Here is a 16546-nt window from a genome sequence, read left to right as displayed (position 1 = left end):
AAATTTTAACTTTAACCACTCCATAATATTCTCAGAATCATGTACCAAGTCATGTAATGGTTTTACCCCACCTGCAAATTACAACTAGGTGTCACAGTGACATAGCATCAACCTTCACTATAATTCACACTCAGTTTCTTTCAGAAAAACTACAAATGGTTAATTTCAGAATTTTCAATGGCTGTAATAACACAGCGCAATTTGCTTCTAAGAACAGAATCCATCACAGACATTTTTATTCTTCAAAGCCGCATACTCAGAGAAGTAGAGCGCTTTAACAGAAAGAGCAAACCTGTGTACAAAAAAATGTAATCATAATTTACAGGTAAGGTTTATGAACACAGTAGCAATGAACTGTGCTTGATCTTATACACAAGAGTTAATACGGGTTATTCCGATATGCTGACAAGCGGGTTTCACTGTATCTGTGAAAGAGAAACAACCTGTGTGGTTTGTAATTCTAGAAACTGAATATTTGCAATGACTTCATTTTTCGGGATCAGTATCCAATGGTAATCCGGCATTGGGAGTACAGACACAGTCATATCAGAAAGGAAACAGGAAGTGAGGGAGGGTTGGACGGACAGGCGGCTTTAGTACTCACTGTTGAGGGCCTGGGCCACGCCCTCTCTGGCACCACCCTCTGACTCTATGGGCAGGAGGAGGAGGTGGTCAACAACAAGCACAAAAAGCCCCTAAACAGACTCTACCGAGGCCAGGGGCCAATCAGGAACATTTTAGAGCAAAGTACACACTCAGCCATATTTAAAAACACCAAGAGAAATCTCTGCAATAACAATATTACTGTATCTGAGTCATATACATCCATCTCCCACCGTCTTCAGCACATGAGTACTGTGCACGCCTTAATGCCCATATTGGGCGAGGTCTAAACAAGCTCCAGCTCTAACACAATATTGTCAGACTATCCCTTCTCCCATGTTTATTCCTATTTCCAACTGTATGTTAGCAGAGGCTGATACAAGGTTTTGGAACCCAGACAAACAAGAAGATAAAAAAAGAACAGTAAAGAAAGAATAATATGATTCTGCTGTGTTTGACTTTGAAGCCAAAAAATTTCTGTCTTACTTCTCATGAATATCACAGGAAAATACTGCTTCACGCAGCAATTAAAGGGGCCAAGCACTCAGAAGTCACAAATACATATTGAAATGCAAAAAAACACATATACTGTATGCAAATTCCTAATGAGGTATTTAGTCAGCCAAAGAAAGTTTCAATAACTGATTTTTTTTCAGAATTTTTCAAAGGTTAAAATCTGTTGCCCTCCATAGCGGCATCTTGCAGTTCAATCTGACTAATTCTTCAGAACTGTCCTCAGGATGGAGCTGCAAGTAGACTTCATCATTTATTAGCCTCTTGGTAAAAAACTACACCCACATGCAAATTCATAGGATTACTGTGAGCATGTTTTTTAAGCTCAGCAACTTTGATTATATAAATTTTAAAGATATTTGCCAGTCCATGCTAGAAAATAGAAATAGGGAGTGTTGGTACCGCTGTGTGCTCGAACGTGGGTCTGGTAGCAGTTGTAGTACTTGTATTTCTTTCCACATATTCCACAGACGTAGGAGCCTGGGGGGTACAGAGAACAGAGGTAAAATCAGTAAAAACACCTTAAAGCATACGTGCAGTCCCAAACCCAGCATGCACTTAGTGTCTCCATTTGATCGGTTTTCCTTTTTTTGGAGCTGCATCTAAGCTCAGGCCTACATACTCGTCTCAAATGCTTACCTTCAGGCCAATGACAACCAAAGACATTTTATTCTTAAATAGCCTTTTCAGTATCAGCACATTTGGTCTAAAACCCTGAAAAAGGCTTGCTCCTGTAGACCAATGGGGCTGTGCTCCATTATGAATAGTTCTGCTATGTTGACAGTGCTATGACTGGTTGAGGGACATCTCGGATATGTCAGTCAAATACTGGACTGAAGCACAGGCAGCACGACCACCAATTTTTATTTCAACCTAATTACAAAGACTAATCAGTACTAAGAGACCCTCGGTCTGACAGTCAGCGCACGCCATTATACTTGCCTTCCAAGATACAATATGATTAAATGAAATTCTATTTTTCGCTCCTCCAGAGTGAATAGAAATGGGGACATTTTATTGTACGTGCTGCAGAGCTAAGAGAGGAAGGAGGTACGTCTCTCAACTGACTAATAATAGAGAGCAACGGCACCAGACAGATGCCATTATTTGGAGCTTCAATTGAGGCCTGACGACCGGATGATCACATTGATTAAAAAGGCGCGTGCCCCTTAGCTGACCCACAGACCAAATCAACTGAAAAAGCTTGTTTTGAGCCCCTTACAACAGAAATCTATAGAGCTGTCTGCTAGGGGCTGCAGCAAGATGTAAAAATATCCTGAAACCAGACTTCTGCATCTTCAGGAATTAGCAGGGATGTTAAAGGATGCCAGGTCCTCCAACACAACCTGCGTACATCAGCCTCTTCCTGTTCAGCGCCGACAGTAAAACTACAGCTCAGATAAACTACTGGCAGGACTAAAGAGAATACACAGTGTTCTGGCATCTGAAGAGAGAAGCTTCCAGGGTTAGAACAAAAGAAAAGAAAAACTGAATCTAAGAACAACTAAACCAACATTTGAAAAATGAAAAAAAGCAAAGCAATGTTCCTGTCTCAGAGAGAGGCCATCGCCTGTATATACGTTAGTGGGTGGAGGTAATGTACTGTTCTCCACATGGCGAAACAGCAGCGCGTTGGGGTCCATACTGTCATACACTCACTGTGCACCTGAGAATTACTGCAGTCTCCCCACCACATGCACCACCCCAGGAAACAGGAGACACGTAGGCCTAGGCATTATACATTTCTTGATGCTATGTAGGGATGCACAATAAAAATAATTACTATAGCCTGAAGCCTCTTTCACATGACAAGAACTGAATGCTGCCTCCAACGCCAAGTAAGGCTGTTCTTGCATGTTTACATCTGCCTGCATCATACAAAGCTGTAATGCGATTGGGCGCACTACGAAGGGTCAGCGTCAAACCAGATCAGAGTTTAAACTACCTGAACTCTGAGCATCACAACTGCAGTAATTTTGAGCTGTGCACTACGCCAGGAGTATTTTTGCTGCCAAGTCGGACATCAATGCTTCCTCCATAGGAAACAAATGGTTTAGACGACAAGCATTTTGACACTGATCATGTGTGAGTAGTTAAAAACTTACCTCGGCTCAGAGTTATAAAAATATCTTTTTGCCTTAAAATATGCTGGCTACCTACACCTAACTAAACCAAAGTGGATTCTATTATTGCATTTACATTGTCCCGGACAGTAGTTCTGTTGGCACCAGTTCATTGCTTGGCCCACAAGTCGACTGGGTGGGTCTAAGATGTATTGAATGGTGGTTCAGGCTGGCACTCAGGCTATGCTACTTAAGCCGTCCTTCATGTCAATGAAAATAACTTTTCACAAATTTGTCATCATTGATGAAAACTCAAATAAATGTACAAATGGGCCACCTCTCTTATTGGATTATACAAATGCTAAAGTCCAATTAAATTACATTAAATTAAAAAATGTTCAAAATGGCCCAGTGACTACAGATTAAATGTAGTAATTGAGATAACTTTTAAAAAAATCAAATATACTGGATACACTAGCATCACTGTTGAAATGTATACATTTCCCGTGTCAAATATCTAATAGGGCTGTCAACTGTCCCCGAAATTGTATTTTGAATATCTTTTCCTAAAAAATAGAACCAAATATATTCAAAAACAATTTTATACTTATTGTTGAATACCAGTGGCGTCAACCAGTGTGCACATGTTTATCAGGATTGTTATGCACAACGATCTCCAGGAGGAAGAACAAAGCAGTCAGGCATGGGTGTTGGGATGCTGGTGCCTCCGAGCCTGCTGGACATCCATTTTGCTAGTGGGCCCTCGCATTGATAGATTTTATGTGATATCAAAGCTCACTTACTTTTTGAATATTCAGGAGAGATTATCTCCTCACTGACGGCTGGTTCAGAGATTTTGGCCACGGTGCTGCAGCTTTTGTGTTGGCTGGCTCATTTGTAAACAAATATCTACTTACAAAGGGAAGAAATTTATCACGGCAGTGCGATTACAAAAGGGCAAGGGATGTGTTTCGCCAGCGAAAAAGTTTGAAGGTGTGCAAATTAAAACATGCTGCGGTTCGTTTTTCATTCATTGAATGCTACCTTTTTCATTCATTAAACTCACTTTTGTGACATTCAAATTATGTTCAGATAGTTGCTCTGGAAGCCCTAACAAGTAAATAAGTACCAACATAAATAAAATGTCATGTTTGATGGCAGTGGTAAGCTCAGACAGACAGAGGACCACTGGAGGGTGGAGGGGCCTACCCAGAGTCTGCGTGTTGCGGGACCCCCCGATGACCACGCAAATCTCTGCGGGGAGGCTGCTGTCTCCCGCTTGTCCATTGCTGGGTGTGGCCGACCCTGGCTCCGCCTTCCCCGCCGATGTGGGGGACCCCTGGGTGCCTGTCTCCCCCTGCTCAGAATTGGGGGTCTCCTGGACACTTCCAGATTCCCCTTGATCCTGCTCATCACTGGGTCCCTCCTGAGTGCTCATTCCTCCTATTATAGTTGGCCAGCGCACCTACAGCAGATAGGAACGAAAGAGGACAGAGGCAAGTTCACATGACCACAGCATAAAGTGTCATATGACTACAACAGAAAGAGACGGTCATGTGACTAAAAAGCAGAAAACACTGAGAACTGTAGGCCACAGTATGTATTACAACTATTTATAGAGACAGGTCTTAATTCAGTGTCTTTTTTGGGAACGATTAGGTGTATCAGAGGAAGTAATCTCCTCTTCAAATCCTCCAGTACCAAATACAGTTACCGTTTAATATGTCTCTTCCTGTTCGACAGCCAGCTTTGCTTATATGTCTATAGCACTGACACACTAGAGGCAGGGACACTGAAAACACACAGCACAGCTAAGGTTTGTAAAATGAGTGGAATTGTATAGTGCCATTATATCAGAGAAAAACACAGTAAATCTGAGAACAACCAAAGAAACAGTTGGAAAATTAGCACACTAAAGCAATGTTCCTGACCTAGAGAGATATGCAATTTTAATGCACTTTAAAGAGTGAAGATTCTGAACTGGATGGTACTGAATCCCCAAGGGACATCCAAAATAATACATTTTTTTTGGAGGAGTGGGGAGATGAGTGGGGGAAAACAGTTTTACATTTAGAAGCATCTGGAAAAATATTTGATTGATCGTGGGACAGACTAAATCAAAATATACACTAACAAGTTGTGCATTTCTCAGGCAATAACACACCAGCACACAACAAAAGACCATACATACAGTATCAAGAAACCAGGTGAATACTAATACCTCTGTTGACTGTAAATATTCTGCATGGCTGGGTAATGTTGAAAGTGGTGACAAAGCCCTGTGGCTTTGGGAAGATTTGCAGGGAGAATTAGTAGAATTCATAAGAGTGGGTGATTTGTGACATTTCAGATTAAAAGCCTTTTTAGAGGGCTGAAGCACTAACTTTGTTATGCATTAAGTTTGGCTGGGGACGCAGCCATCTGATATCCCATCTTACTACCTTCCAACATCTGCTGTAGAAAATACAGTATTCCAATAATACATACCTGCGCATACAGACAAATGTATTATTGGAATGAGGCTTGTGCTTAATCTGTAGATTGCATGCAAAAAAATCTATCATATTCAATAATAATCAATTGCTTTTTTATTTCACTATGTTTTTACAGTTTTGGATCTCACTGTAGAGCAGAAAAGACACATTCACATTCATGGAAGTAGACATGAGATTCTTATATTTTCGTACAGTTAAGGCATAATGCTTTTCTACTACTCTGAATTTAAATTAGGTTGGCAAATTAATAACATTCATTTTACATTGCTGAGAAAAAAGCAGTAATGATATTAACAACAAATTAAATATCAGTGAAATTTAGGGAAAAATTTGCAAACATTATTTCATACCCCAAATAATACTTGTAAAGAATCACACAAGAAGCACACACGCATACACTAACACACACACACGCACACGAACACTTCTGAGAGTGGCCACACCTAACATTTTAAAGGTGGAATATTCTTCCCCAGGAGAAACATTTTCAGATCAGTGTGGCTCATACTGGGCAAATATCCAGGAGAAAATTAAGCTCAGGTAAAAATCACCTTATTATGACTCATTCGCTACCTGCAGTGTCCTTTAAAAAATAACTGCACTCACCGTTTCAGCCTGACTCTGCCTATTTAGAAAAACGCTTCCCGAGGTGGGTGGAGTAGGTGTGTCCATCTCATTTGCTTAAAGTATTCTCTATGCAGATGAATTTGTACGGCGTAGCTGCGCCTGGCTCATGAAACCCGGATCAAACTGTCATACTTGGCATTGAAGATCAAATATGAATCATGATTCAGCGATTACATGGCCTATTTTTTTTCTTAAATGTTTTCAGAAATATATTTTAGTGGACTGTTTATGTTGAATATGACAAAGTTTATGAACAGGACGCCATGTAGTTCCAGTTCAAAAACGCTGGGCCGAAACTAGGGATGGGTATGAGGAATGGACTGATCGACTACTCGATGAATACCTGTCTATGTACAATTATGTGTTAGAACTTATTCATTGGCTCCACTTATTAATTTATCATATGTAAAAAAATAAGAAACGCATTAAAACTGATGATATTCTATGTGGGTATTATAGTCTCTAAAATAAATAAATAAATAAATACATGTTATTGATTCACAATGTAGCATATCTACAAATAAAGGTAGTTTGTGCACAAATACATGTAGCCGAAGAACAAATAGATATAACTGACCTACCTATAAATGTAGCTGATCCGCAAATATATGTAGTCAAACCATGAATAAATGCAGCTGCTTCACATTTGTGTATTGCCTGATGCTAGCATTTATTTGTAAAGCAAAGATTTTCTCAAAAACTCACATTTAGTAAAAAAATCCACGAATAGGTTTTTGTGTCTAAACCACCAATCAGATTTTATGTCATGTTTTTGTTAATGCCTATATTACGCTGACCAATCACAGCACGCAGGATTGTGGATTCAGGATTGTGTTGTGTAGCACCAAGACAACCGCTCAGTAGTGGTGGGCAGACCAGTTCTTTTCACAGTATCGGTTCCTTCGAGTTGATACATGTAAATGTATCGAATCTCTCGAGTTTTGATACTTTTTCTAAAAAATGGCATCAGTTTCTCTGTGACACTCCGTTAGTACATGCACGTTCGACAACTAGTGCTGCACACCCCACCCAACTTCTCTTCAATGCATTCATCATGTATAAGTTTACATTAATAAAGATAAAATATTCATTTTCATTCACAGTGATTCTGCATCCTACTTGTATGTAGGTAGGCTATGTAATCTCAATACAATGTTACAGAAATGTGACAGACCAGCGATTTGTCGTTCTTTTTAAGGGGCAAGTAGCAGACTAGTTCAAAAGAATGGTTCATTCGATCTTGTTCAGTGAGTGCAGGCTCACTCATTGACGTCCTATAGTTCGAGACAATGGTTCATTCGATCTCGCTCATTCATTGGTTGTCCCATTGATGTCCTATAATTCGAGAGAATGGTTCATTCGATCTCGCTCATTCATTGGTTGTTCCGCTTGCTATGCTAGCGCTGCACCTACCGTAGCAGGCAGCAGTTTTGAGTGGAAAAATGCAGGGAGAGTCCGATTCAAGGGCACTCGGACATTCGACAGGCTGACCCGGTACATACCGGACACTAAAAAGAGTCGTTCAAAAAGATTTGTTTGTTCATTTTCGCCCATCACTACCGCTCAGTTGGGAAGACTGCTGTAATGGCTAACCCTTTGATCGACGAATGAAGCCTTTAAACTTTGAACCGTTTTTAACCGACACCAATCTAGCCAATCAGACGCTGGCAGCATTCCATTGTAACGGTCATATTAAAAAGTAAACGGACAAATTTGTGTTCAGCACCAATTTTCTTGATTGACATTTACATGACGTAGTGCTACCTCCAAAGAGTTACTCTGAAATCACGATTGGGGTGGGGCCAGAGTGGAATGCAGAAAGAAAATTTCAAACATTAGAGAGAAGTAAAAATCAATGAGGATCACAAGATTAAACCATTTGAAACGTAAAAAATATAAGCATATGCTATATTTTTGCCAGAATGACTGTATGCTTCTTCGCTCACTGCACAAGTTAACACGACCCAATCTTCAAAGAAGTGGCAAATTTCGTAAGACTCAGTAGTTAGTGCTGTCCACACATTGATGGTCATCACAACATTGTTGGACTTCGACAAATGGTATGGAAAGAGCCGCAACAGTGGGCCTACATCACGCAGAAGTAGGCTATATTTAGTCTCAACAAATGCCAGTAGGTCCCAAACCCTTCGCCCATTACCATGCTTACAGGGAGCATGTCATTAGGTACCATTTTAGCAGTCAAATCTGTTCTGGTTTCAGCTGGACAGCTGTCACTCTGATGAGGTCTCACACGATGCGGTTTTCTGCTTGTTTGCTGTTATCCTTTAGCCTCTGGATGTTTGGTTCTTAGGTGAGTTAACATCATAGATGTCGATGTGTGGTATGCAAATATACTTCATAGCACAGATTTTGCACTGGACAGTGTTTCCATTGAGCTTTGAAAAATCATTCCACACAACACCCTCTCACAACCTGGCCATCTTTTCAACTGACGGTAAGTGAAGTGAATGACAAGCCCCACCCGCCACCTCTATTACCCATTCAGAGCAGTAGCCTAGATCATTTGGTGATCCTTTATTTTAGACGCTTTAAGAATTTTTTAAAAAAGGGAAAAATTTTCAAAAAAAAAAAAAATGGACAAATTCTTCACATCCTTAGTTTACAGCTAAAAAACATGATCTTGAGTGAAACTGCTCTTTAAAGGACACTGAGCACAAACACACTGGTGATAATGCCCTACAGGGTTCCCTCTTTGTTCACCATTTTTCACAGAGATGTAACAAATGAAAGCAATTTAATTTCACAGAAATGGAAAACAAAGTATATATGAGAAAATCTGAAATCCATGCTGACACATCCATCAGAAATCCATCATGTTTTCTTTTTGTTTTTTTCTGCCTGCCATTGAATTTTTTATATTTTGGGCAAACACACCCCTTTTTAACACTGCCTTCCCTGCATCATAACTGGTTTTCATTTAAATGAAGGTATGAAGGCTACAGACTTTGCATCCTACCTTTAAAACAAAAAAACCTCATAAATCTTATCTGAGCATGGAAATACAAGGAATAAAAAAGTAATTTATGCAGGCCTATAACATTCAGCTGTCAGATGCAAAAAGCAGTTTGGGGGGGGGGGGGGTGCACATGGTCACATGCAGCATGCCAACGCTGTGTACTGACTGCAGAACAACCATTACTCTGCACTGACTGGCTAATTAATTAAAATGAAAGGTCAAAGGTCTCCGCTCACAGCATCTGATTTAAATGGATATGGTCTGCCTAACAGATGACTTCACCAGTGTCTCATACCAAGAGGTTTGACTGAGCTGTGACTAAAGCAGCCCCATGTTAAGACTGATGTACACTACCAGAGCTAATCTCTGAAAAAGTGCATTTCTCACCAAACTTCCCTTTTAAAATGGCAATGCAATGATACAGCTAAACACAATCTCAGACCACAGAGACATTTAAAAACCCTAATATGTGATCATGTGATGGATCACCAGACACCTTTCAGAAAAAATGGTTAGGGACAGGCTTGTAGGCTAATGTAGGGTCACAATGGCACAATGACACAATGTATCACAAGTGTATTGTCCCCCTGTATGTGAAATGGAGTATGGCTTGTGATGCAAGACAAATTTCAGAGAAATCTGGCAATAAAGTAAAATCTAAAATCTAATCTGAAATTATTGCCAAATAAATGTATGCATCTTCAAGAGCATACAGACCAATATGATATTTTTAAAAAAACGGTCGGAAGAGTAATCTATCTCTTTGCCCAAGCCTTTTGGAGCCAAATTAATGTATCCACTTAGCTTCTTTTGCGAAATTGCTGCCAAGTTTCAAAAACATCTCACTTGGCTTTAACACATTCTTACAGAAGCAAGCAATTTTCATTTTATATAAATGCCTCTTCATTTGACTGAGTGAGAATGACTGTCTTGCAGCTATCTGGTCCATAGAGATTAACTTGCCTAAAAGGAGAGTTTACAGAGTGCAAGGCAATGGAAATACTGAAAGGGATATAGGCTATTATAAGTTGGCTCACTGATGGTCACAACATCTAGTTCGCTAACCGATCAAAATCTCAGGACCTCTGACTGCTCCACCAAAATGTGAACTGAATCAGATATGTCATTATTTATGCTATGCACTCAGGTAACAGTCTACCCAGGGAAACACAGATCATCTCATCTAACAATAGTACCCAACTACCTATCAGCACAGCCAGAAATTATTTCAGCAATTCAAGAGTGGATACTCTGCTGAACAGTCTGGCAGCAACACTCCTACACCATTGTAATCTGCAACCAACCTTCTCATCAAAAAGACCAAATCCATCAGCACAAACCATGGTTATACTACGTATACTAAGATTGTACTAAATTACAAATGGACAGGTCGCCCATTTTCTATAAATCACTGGCTTTAGATGGTTTTTTTTTTTTTTACTCCCCCTCACCAACAGGACATTACCTGCTATGCATTAAAAACTATTTCAAAACAATAAGGAACCGTGCTGTTACCTTGGCAACCAAAAAATAAAAAAAAGGCTAATGACTGCAAGAACCCTAGGGAATAAAAACAATGCATTTACCGTCGTTGTTTTTTTCCTCTGCTCTGCTACAGTACCATGGCAACCGTTAAATAAGGGGACTGCAGGCCAAATTAATATTTTACACAAAGCATAAAAGGGGTTAGGCCATAAAAAACACAATGTGACCCCTGGAAAATACTCAAGACCGGTGCATGGATTTTAGGAAAAAAACATTCAAGCACATTTAGGCTTTTGAGCAGACAAACCAGAAACCCAGATGGTATTTAAAAAAGTGGATTTGGAAGAAGGGCAAAACGCAAATATTTTATCTGCACAAGCACTGACATTTTGTTTGCACACACAGAAAAAAAATACACAAAAGCAATCAATCTCTGCACACCCTCATGGTCTTATGCTCTCACTCTCTCTCTCACACACACACACACACACACACACACAGGGTTTGTCCAGCATTGAAATGTCTTAGGCGGGCCGCGTAATTGTTTCTTTTTTTCAGGCCGCCTAAACCGTCTACGGGAGAAATCACGCAAAAAAAAAAGAAACACCCGTAAAACAATTAGAAATGGCCCCATGCATTTATTGGAACAATTTGGTCGTGACTGAAACTGCATTTCAAGTTTACGTGCAACTTTAGATAGGCTAAATTAACTTCAGTAGAATCCACTTAATTGCATAATAGAATGAGACAGTAGACTGAGAGTGCCGACAAGGGTCCACTAATGACACGACTTTCAACAGAAACCGCCTAGCTACGTAAATTTCAGTGGTTTCGTGTCTTTATAGGGCAATTGTAGGCTTATTCACAAGGCATCATTATGCCACGTACTTGGACATTATTCCAAGAAAATATCCAAAATATGCGATAATGGTTCATGCAAATATGCAATCTCTTTACAATGGAATGAATGGGATATGGTTTGGGATTTGGCAATTCGATGCAAATACCTGAATTATGCGATAATCCGTAAATACTTCCATCCCATCTTACCTCTTTTCAAGTACTTGACAGCTGCTTGTTTAGACAACAATCACTGGTACAAGGTAAGACTAATATCAGCCGTTAAAATAACAAATAGTTATTGGTTGTTTGTTTGAACAAGAGAAGTCACCAGCGGTGCCAGAGAAGTTAATATGGCAATGTTCTGTATGTGACAGACCATGTGTCAGAGTGAATGCTTTTTTTTTGTTGCAAAGTTTAAAATTTTAAATACATTGTGAGTGGACTTTCATTGTTTTAAATGGATTTAGATGCTGCCAAAAAGAATTCCCAGACCCTCAAACAAATACAGAATTGTCAGCACTTCAGTAGGCCTACTTCTGTCATGAGCATTAAATTCATTTTTTTTAAACACAAATTCAAATAAAATTTTATTTTCAATCTTCCCAAATGCTGAAAAACCTGTTTGTTCAAAATAGCTTGAGGCACTCAAAGCTCATTCAGTGAATATGGTTCTGTTAAAAACACAGGGGAAAAAACTGTTGTTCACCATTAAGTGGTCCTGTAGTTAACAGCACTGTAAAAAGTAGCAAAACACATTCTAATTGCAATAGAGACACAGCTCACCTCCACAGCTTTGCAGTACAGTATAAGGGACTACAAAATACAAAAATATGACCAATGCTTAGTATCCAAGGGACCAGAAATAACACTAGATCACAGCACTGAAAATAATTCTCATGATATTACATTTTCCTCACTAAAGGCATAGAGATGGCCCTACTCCTCACTGGATGAACTCTTGAACCTGAGTGACCCTTGGACTTCTTAGAAAAGCTCACTGGTGCAAAAGAAAAAAGTCAACAAAATATATAGTGTGGTATTTAGGGGAAACCAGACACCAACATGAAAAACAGCACACCAAGAAAGCTGACACACACACACACACAACCTTAATCAGATATAAAATTTAATAAGAATAAAATACAAGACCCACAAGATCATCTGATACCAGATGACGCTCAACTTCATCACTTTCACAAGTAAACAGTCACTTCACTATGAGACACACGGAGAGACCACTACACAAACATTATGAAATGCTTTAAAAGAATATTGAAATACTGGCAATACGCCTACAAGATTACAGTTTTTTTTTTTTTTTAAATAAAATGCAGTAAAACAGATGAAGGGAACAAACACAGCATTATAAACTGATGTTACTAGCAGTAAGAGAAAAGAAACTACAAGCCATAAGTGTATGTGTGTGGGGGGGGGGGGGGGGGGGGGGCACTACATAAGCTAGATACAGAACAATGACATAATCTACATTCAGAGGTTGTTTCCATAGAAACAGGTCTTCTATATTCCACTGAGTTATTAACGGTCCAATACAAATATCAATCTCATTTTTTATATACAGTTTTACAGATATCGCAATAAATGGCTCAGACGCATGCCTGTTTAACAGTGACTTTAAAATACATTTAAGAGACTACACATCTATTAAACCAAAAACCAATTAAGTCGCAAGTCACTAATAAAATTGAAAACCAGAATTTTGGGTATCTAGTACTGGTCAAGGAGAAAAATCAATGCATGATGCTTAAAATGTACCAAAACATTGAAAAAATTATGGATAATCTTTTTTTCTTTTACTATTGGAAAGGTGCTTAAAATAGAAATGTGTCAACAGAAACTCCATAAACATATTTTCAATTTATATGTTAATGCTCCAAATTAAACTTTCATAGTGGTGGGTATTGAAAAGCAGATTTAAATTAGCCTATATGAAAATAAATCCTGAAAGAAAGGCCAAAATGAAAAATTCAGGACCGCGTGCATGCAGCCTCCTTCTAAGCCCTTACACAATTCAAGATTCAATTTTTGATGAAAATGAAAATTGCAGTGCAGACAGTAAAGCTGTTCTACTGTGACTTATGTTTCACTGAACAGAAGGAAAGCCTTTCCACAGCAGAAAATTCGCACAACCAGTCTCTAGCAGAGAAAACCTCGATCAGCCATCCAACCTTTCAAAGACAGGAGAGAAAACAGCAAACTGAAAACATTGGCCCATGTACCACGTACGTCGTAGCACCGTAACCATGTTCCGTAAGTAGACCTCAAAACAGCTTAAGGTCAAAATGTGCTCTCAGACTAAACACAATTTTTCCACAGTCACGCATAAGGAATTCATTGCTACACTGTACCATATAACTATCATACATAGCTAAATTGCAATCAGAACATTAAGGTAATATAGCTGTATAAAAAGCCTACCTGTGTAGGTTTTCAGGTGGCAGATTACTGTTCACAGTACCAAAAGAGGGACCCTTTTTCAGGTTATATTCTTCCATTTATCAGAACAAAGTGAAATTTCCAAGGGGAACATAAATTTTCCTCTGCTAGGTTCAACAGTGAATAAATTCTCACAAATGCAGCACATAGGGGAAACTGTAAAGTTCCTAGAACCTGTCGGCTCTCTTCACTTTCCAAAATTTTCCAAAACGCAGCCTCTTGTGTCCATGTAGTTTTCCACCAAAATTTTGGACATATTGGACACACCCCAGAAGCACAGCTCAGCAGCATGGATTTTCACACAGCAAATAACTGACACCACACTGTTACCTTACTTTCTCGGAAATCAGTAGAGAGAAGCTACCATTTTCCACCATCCACGAAAGTGCGTAATGCCTTACACAGGCAGGTAAATGTTGGGGGAGACTGGAGGCACAGACTGCACCCCTATCACAGCAATACGCCATATACTGAACCAAATGATGTGAAATTCCAAACAGTTCGCCATGAGATTAAAGAAATGCATGTTCAAAAATTATCAAGCAAAGTTTTGTAATAAAAAGCAGTGTACCATTTTGTTAGCTGCAAACTGCTGTTGTATGCGCCTCTTTTAAATAGGCTGAAACAAGGAATTTCTTCAGAAAATGTGCCCAGCCTCTCAAAAGTCTCTTGCACCTTGGCCAAGAACACTACCTTATTTCACACACAGGACTGAAACCACAATAGTGAAACAAGTAATTAATGACAGTTAAATAAACAACATCTTACGAAGTACATTAAAAAAACAGTGTGTAAGTGTGGCTGTGTATGTGTGCATGTGTGAGAGTGAGAGAGAGGCCTATATATACGTTAGTTCATTGCGTACTCAATAGAAGTTCTAAAGCTTCATTAAAGCTGCATATCATAATGATGAACAATGCCGTGCTGATAATCTCGATGTGCTACCATAAATGGTCTGAAAACATAACAAAAAATTCGTCACATCCTGCTTTTAGTTCATGCATGTCACAACAATGTGAAATTCGCTATGAAATGAGTTATATTTCCCCCTCAAGAAATTACAGGTTGGAGAAGGTTCAAATTTAAAACAAAAAAACTTAGTGAAAAAAAAAAAAAACATTTCTAATTTCTTACTTAGATTTTTTAAATTCCCGACAGATGGCGCCAATTTAGTATGAAATTACCTCTAGAAATCAACATTTAGTATCTTATAAGCCACAAGACTAAATTTCATAAAATGCTTTAATTAATACTCAATACTGTATCGAAATCGAAAATGCACTCGGTAGCACAAAGCCCCAGAAAAAAACATATGCTTTTCCATGCGCATACGGAATTTTCCATACGTTCATAAATAAGAACTCCAAAATTGTGGGGGAAATGCCAGTGAATATGGCCGCGCGTGCTTTTTGTGTTACCGATAGCGCTCCAATTACAGTAGCATTCCCTTCATGAGCTCTGCAGTTGTGCAAAGGGCAGAAAAACGTTTCCTAAAGTAGCAAGTGCTAAATACATACTGATACAAAAGTTGATTTCATTAAAGTGAACTGTAGACGGATGTTTTTACACACATAATTTGCTTTCCGTAGTTAGCTTACAATTCATTTATTCATTTCATGTGGCACATCAAAGTCGGGCGGCTGTAAAACTAACGCCAGCCCAGTGCAGCCTATGCAAGTGTGAAAAATTAAAAATCGATGTAAATCAGAAAAGGAGAGTACAATAACAGTGTTAGCTAGTTACCTCCCAAAAGGATGCGGCTCATGCGGTTAGGCTCGCGAGTGGTCTTCAGAAATAAACCTGGGCGGGCGGCACGAGTGTTTTTTGTTGTTGTTTGTTTGTTTTTAGAATTAAATTGATAACAAAGATGATTCCGACTTGGTTATCCTTATTCCCTAGTAGGAAAATCTATCTCCGTATCCATGAATGTTCTTCCGGGTGTGCTACCTCGAGCAGACGGACTGTCCAGCCGGTACAGGGCGCTGTTCCGCCGCTTGCAGTGTGTGTATGTTGCGGTGGAGAGGTGGGTACACACGTCCGCCATCATACAAGGGCAGAATAGCTGCTCCAGCTCCGCTCAATTTTTTTTGTACAGCCGAAACAAAGAGATGAACGACCGTAAAGTTACACGGGAAATTCGAAGTCAGATTTTTTTTAAATTTTAGACCTGGAAAACTTGAAGTCTGAAACAGTACGTTTACGGTTATTTATTTACGGAAATTATAAAGTTGTTTGATTCTATTCGTGGTTTCTATATTTTGAGAGTAATGGAAAAAGTTTAATTAGTGGACAGCCGAGAAAAGTGTAATAGACTGTAATTTTAAAACGCATAATAGCCTGCTCTTTTAACGAGATCAAACAAATTCAGTATGCATGCTTCTAAAAGTATAGTATGTCCTGTAGCCAACATACATGTATTGCTTTATAAAGGAAGAAACATTTTTATTGTGTTGTAATAGAATAACAATAAAAACTCGTTCAGAGTA

The 16546-nt window shown here is 39.1% G+C and overlaps 1 protein-coding gene across 3 annotated transcripts in view; it reads right to left on the bottom strand.

Annotated features, from left to right (window-relative positions):
• LOC118206579 (zinc finger protein 618-like) overlaps nt 1-16135 on the bottom strand; it is a 28605-nt gene extending 12470 nt beyond the window's left edge. For 2 of the 3 annotated variants that reach the window (XM_035379420.1, XM_035379423.1), the window contains exons 1-4: nt 15804-16135; nt 4389-4644; nt 1519-1596; nt 605-649 (exon numbers count right to left, since the gene is read on the bottom strand). In XM_035379420.1, the coding sequence (XP_035235311.1) occupies nt 605-649; nt 1519-1596; nt 4389-4617 (352 nt within the window). In that variant the 5' untranslated portion in view covers nt 4618-4644; nt 15804-16135. The remainder of the gene's footprint in view (nt 1-604; nt 650-1518; nt 1597-4388; nt 4645-15803) is intronic. The other variant, XM_035379421.1, reaches the window with a different exon arrangement.
• Between the last annotated feature and the right edge of the window lie 411 nt (nt 16136-16546).

Source organism: Anguilla anguilla, chromosome 10 (assembly GCF_013347855.1).
Source record: "Anguilla anguilla isolate fAngAng1 chromosome 10, fAngAng1.pri, whole genome shotgun sequence".
NCBI lineage: Eukaryota > Metazoa > Chordata > Actinopteri > Anguilliformes > Anguillidae > Anguilla > Anguilla anguilla.
Note: the sequence above shows the minus strand (reverse complement) of the source record. Positions and strands in the feature narration are given on the sequence as shown.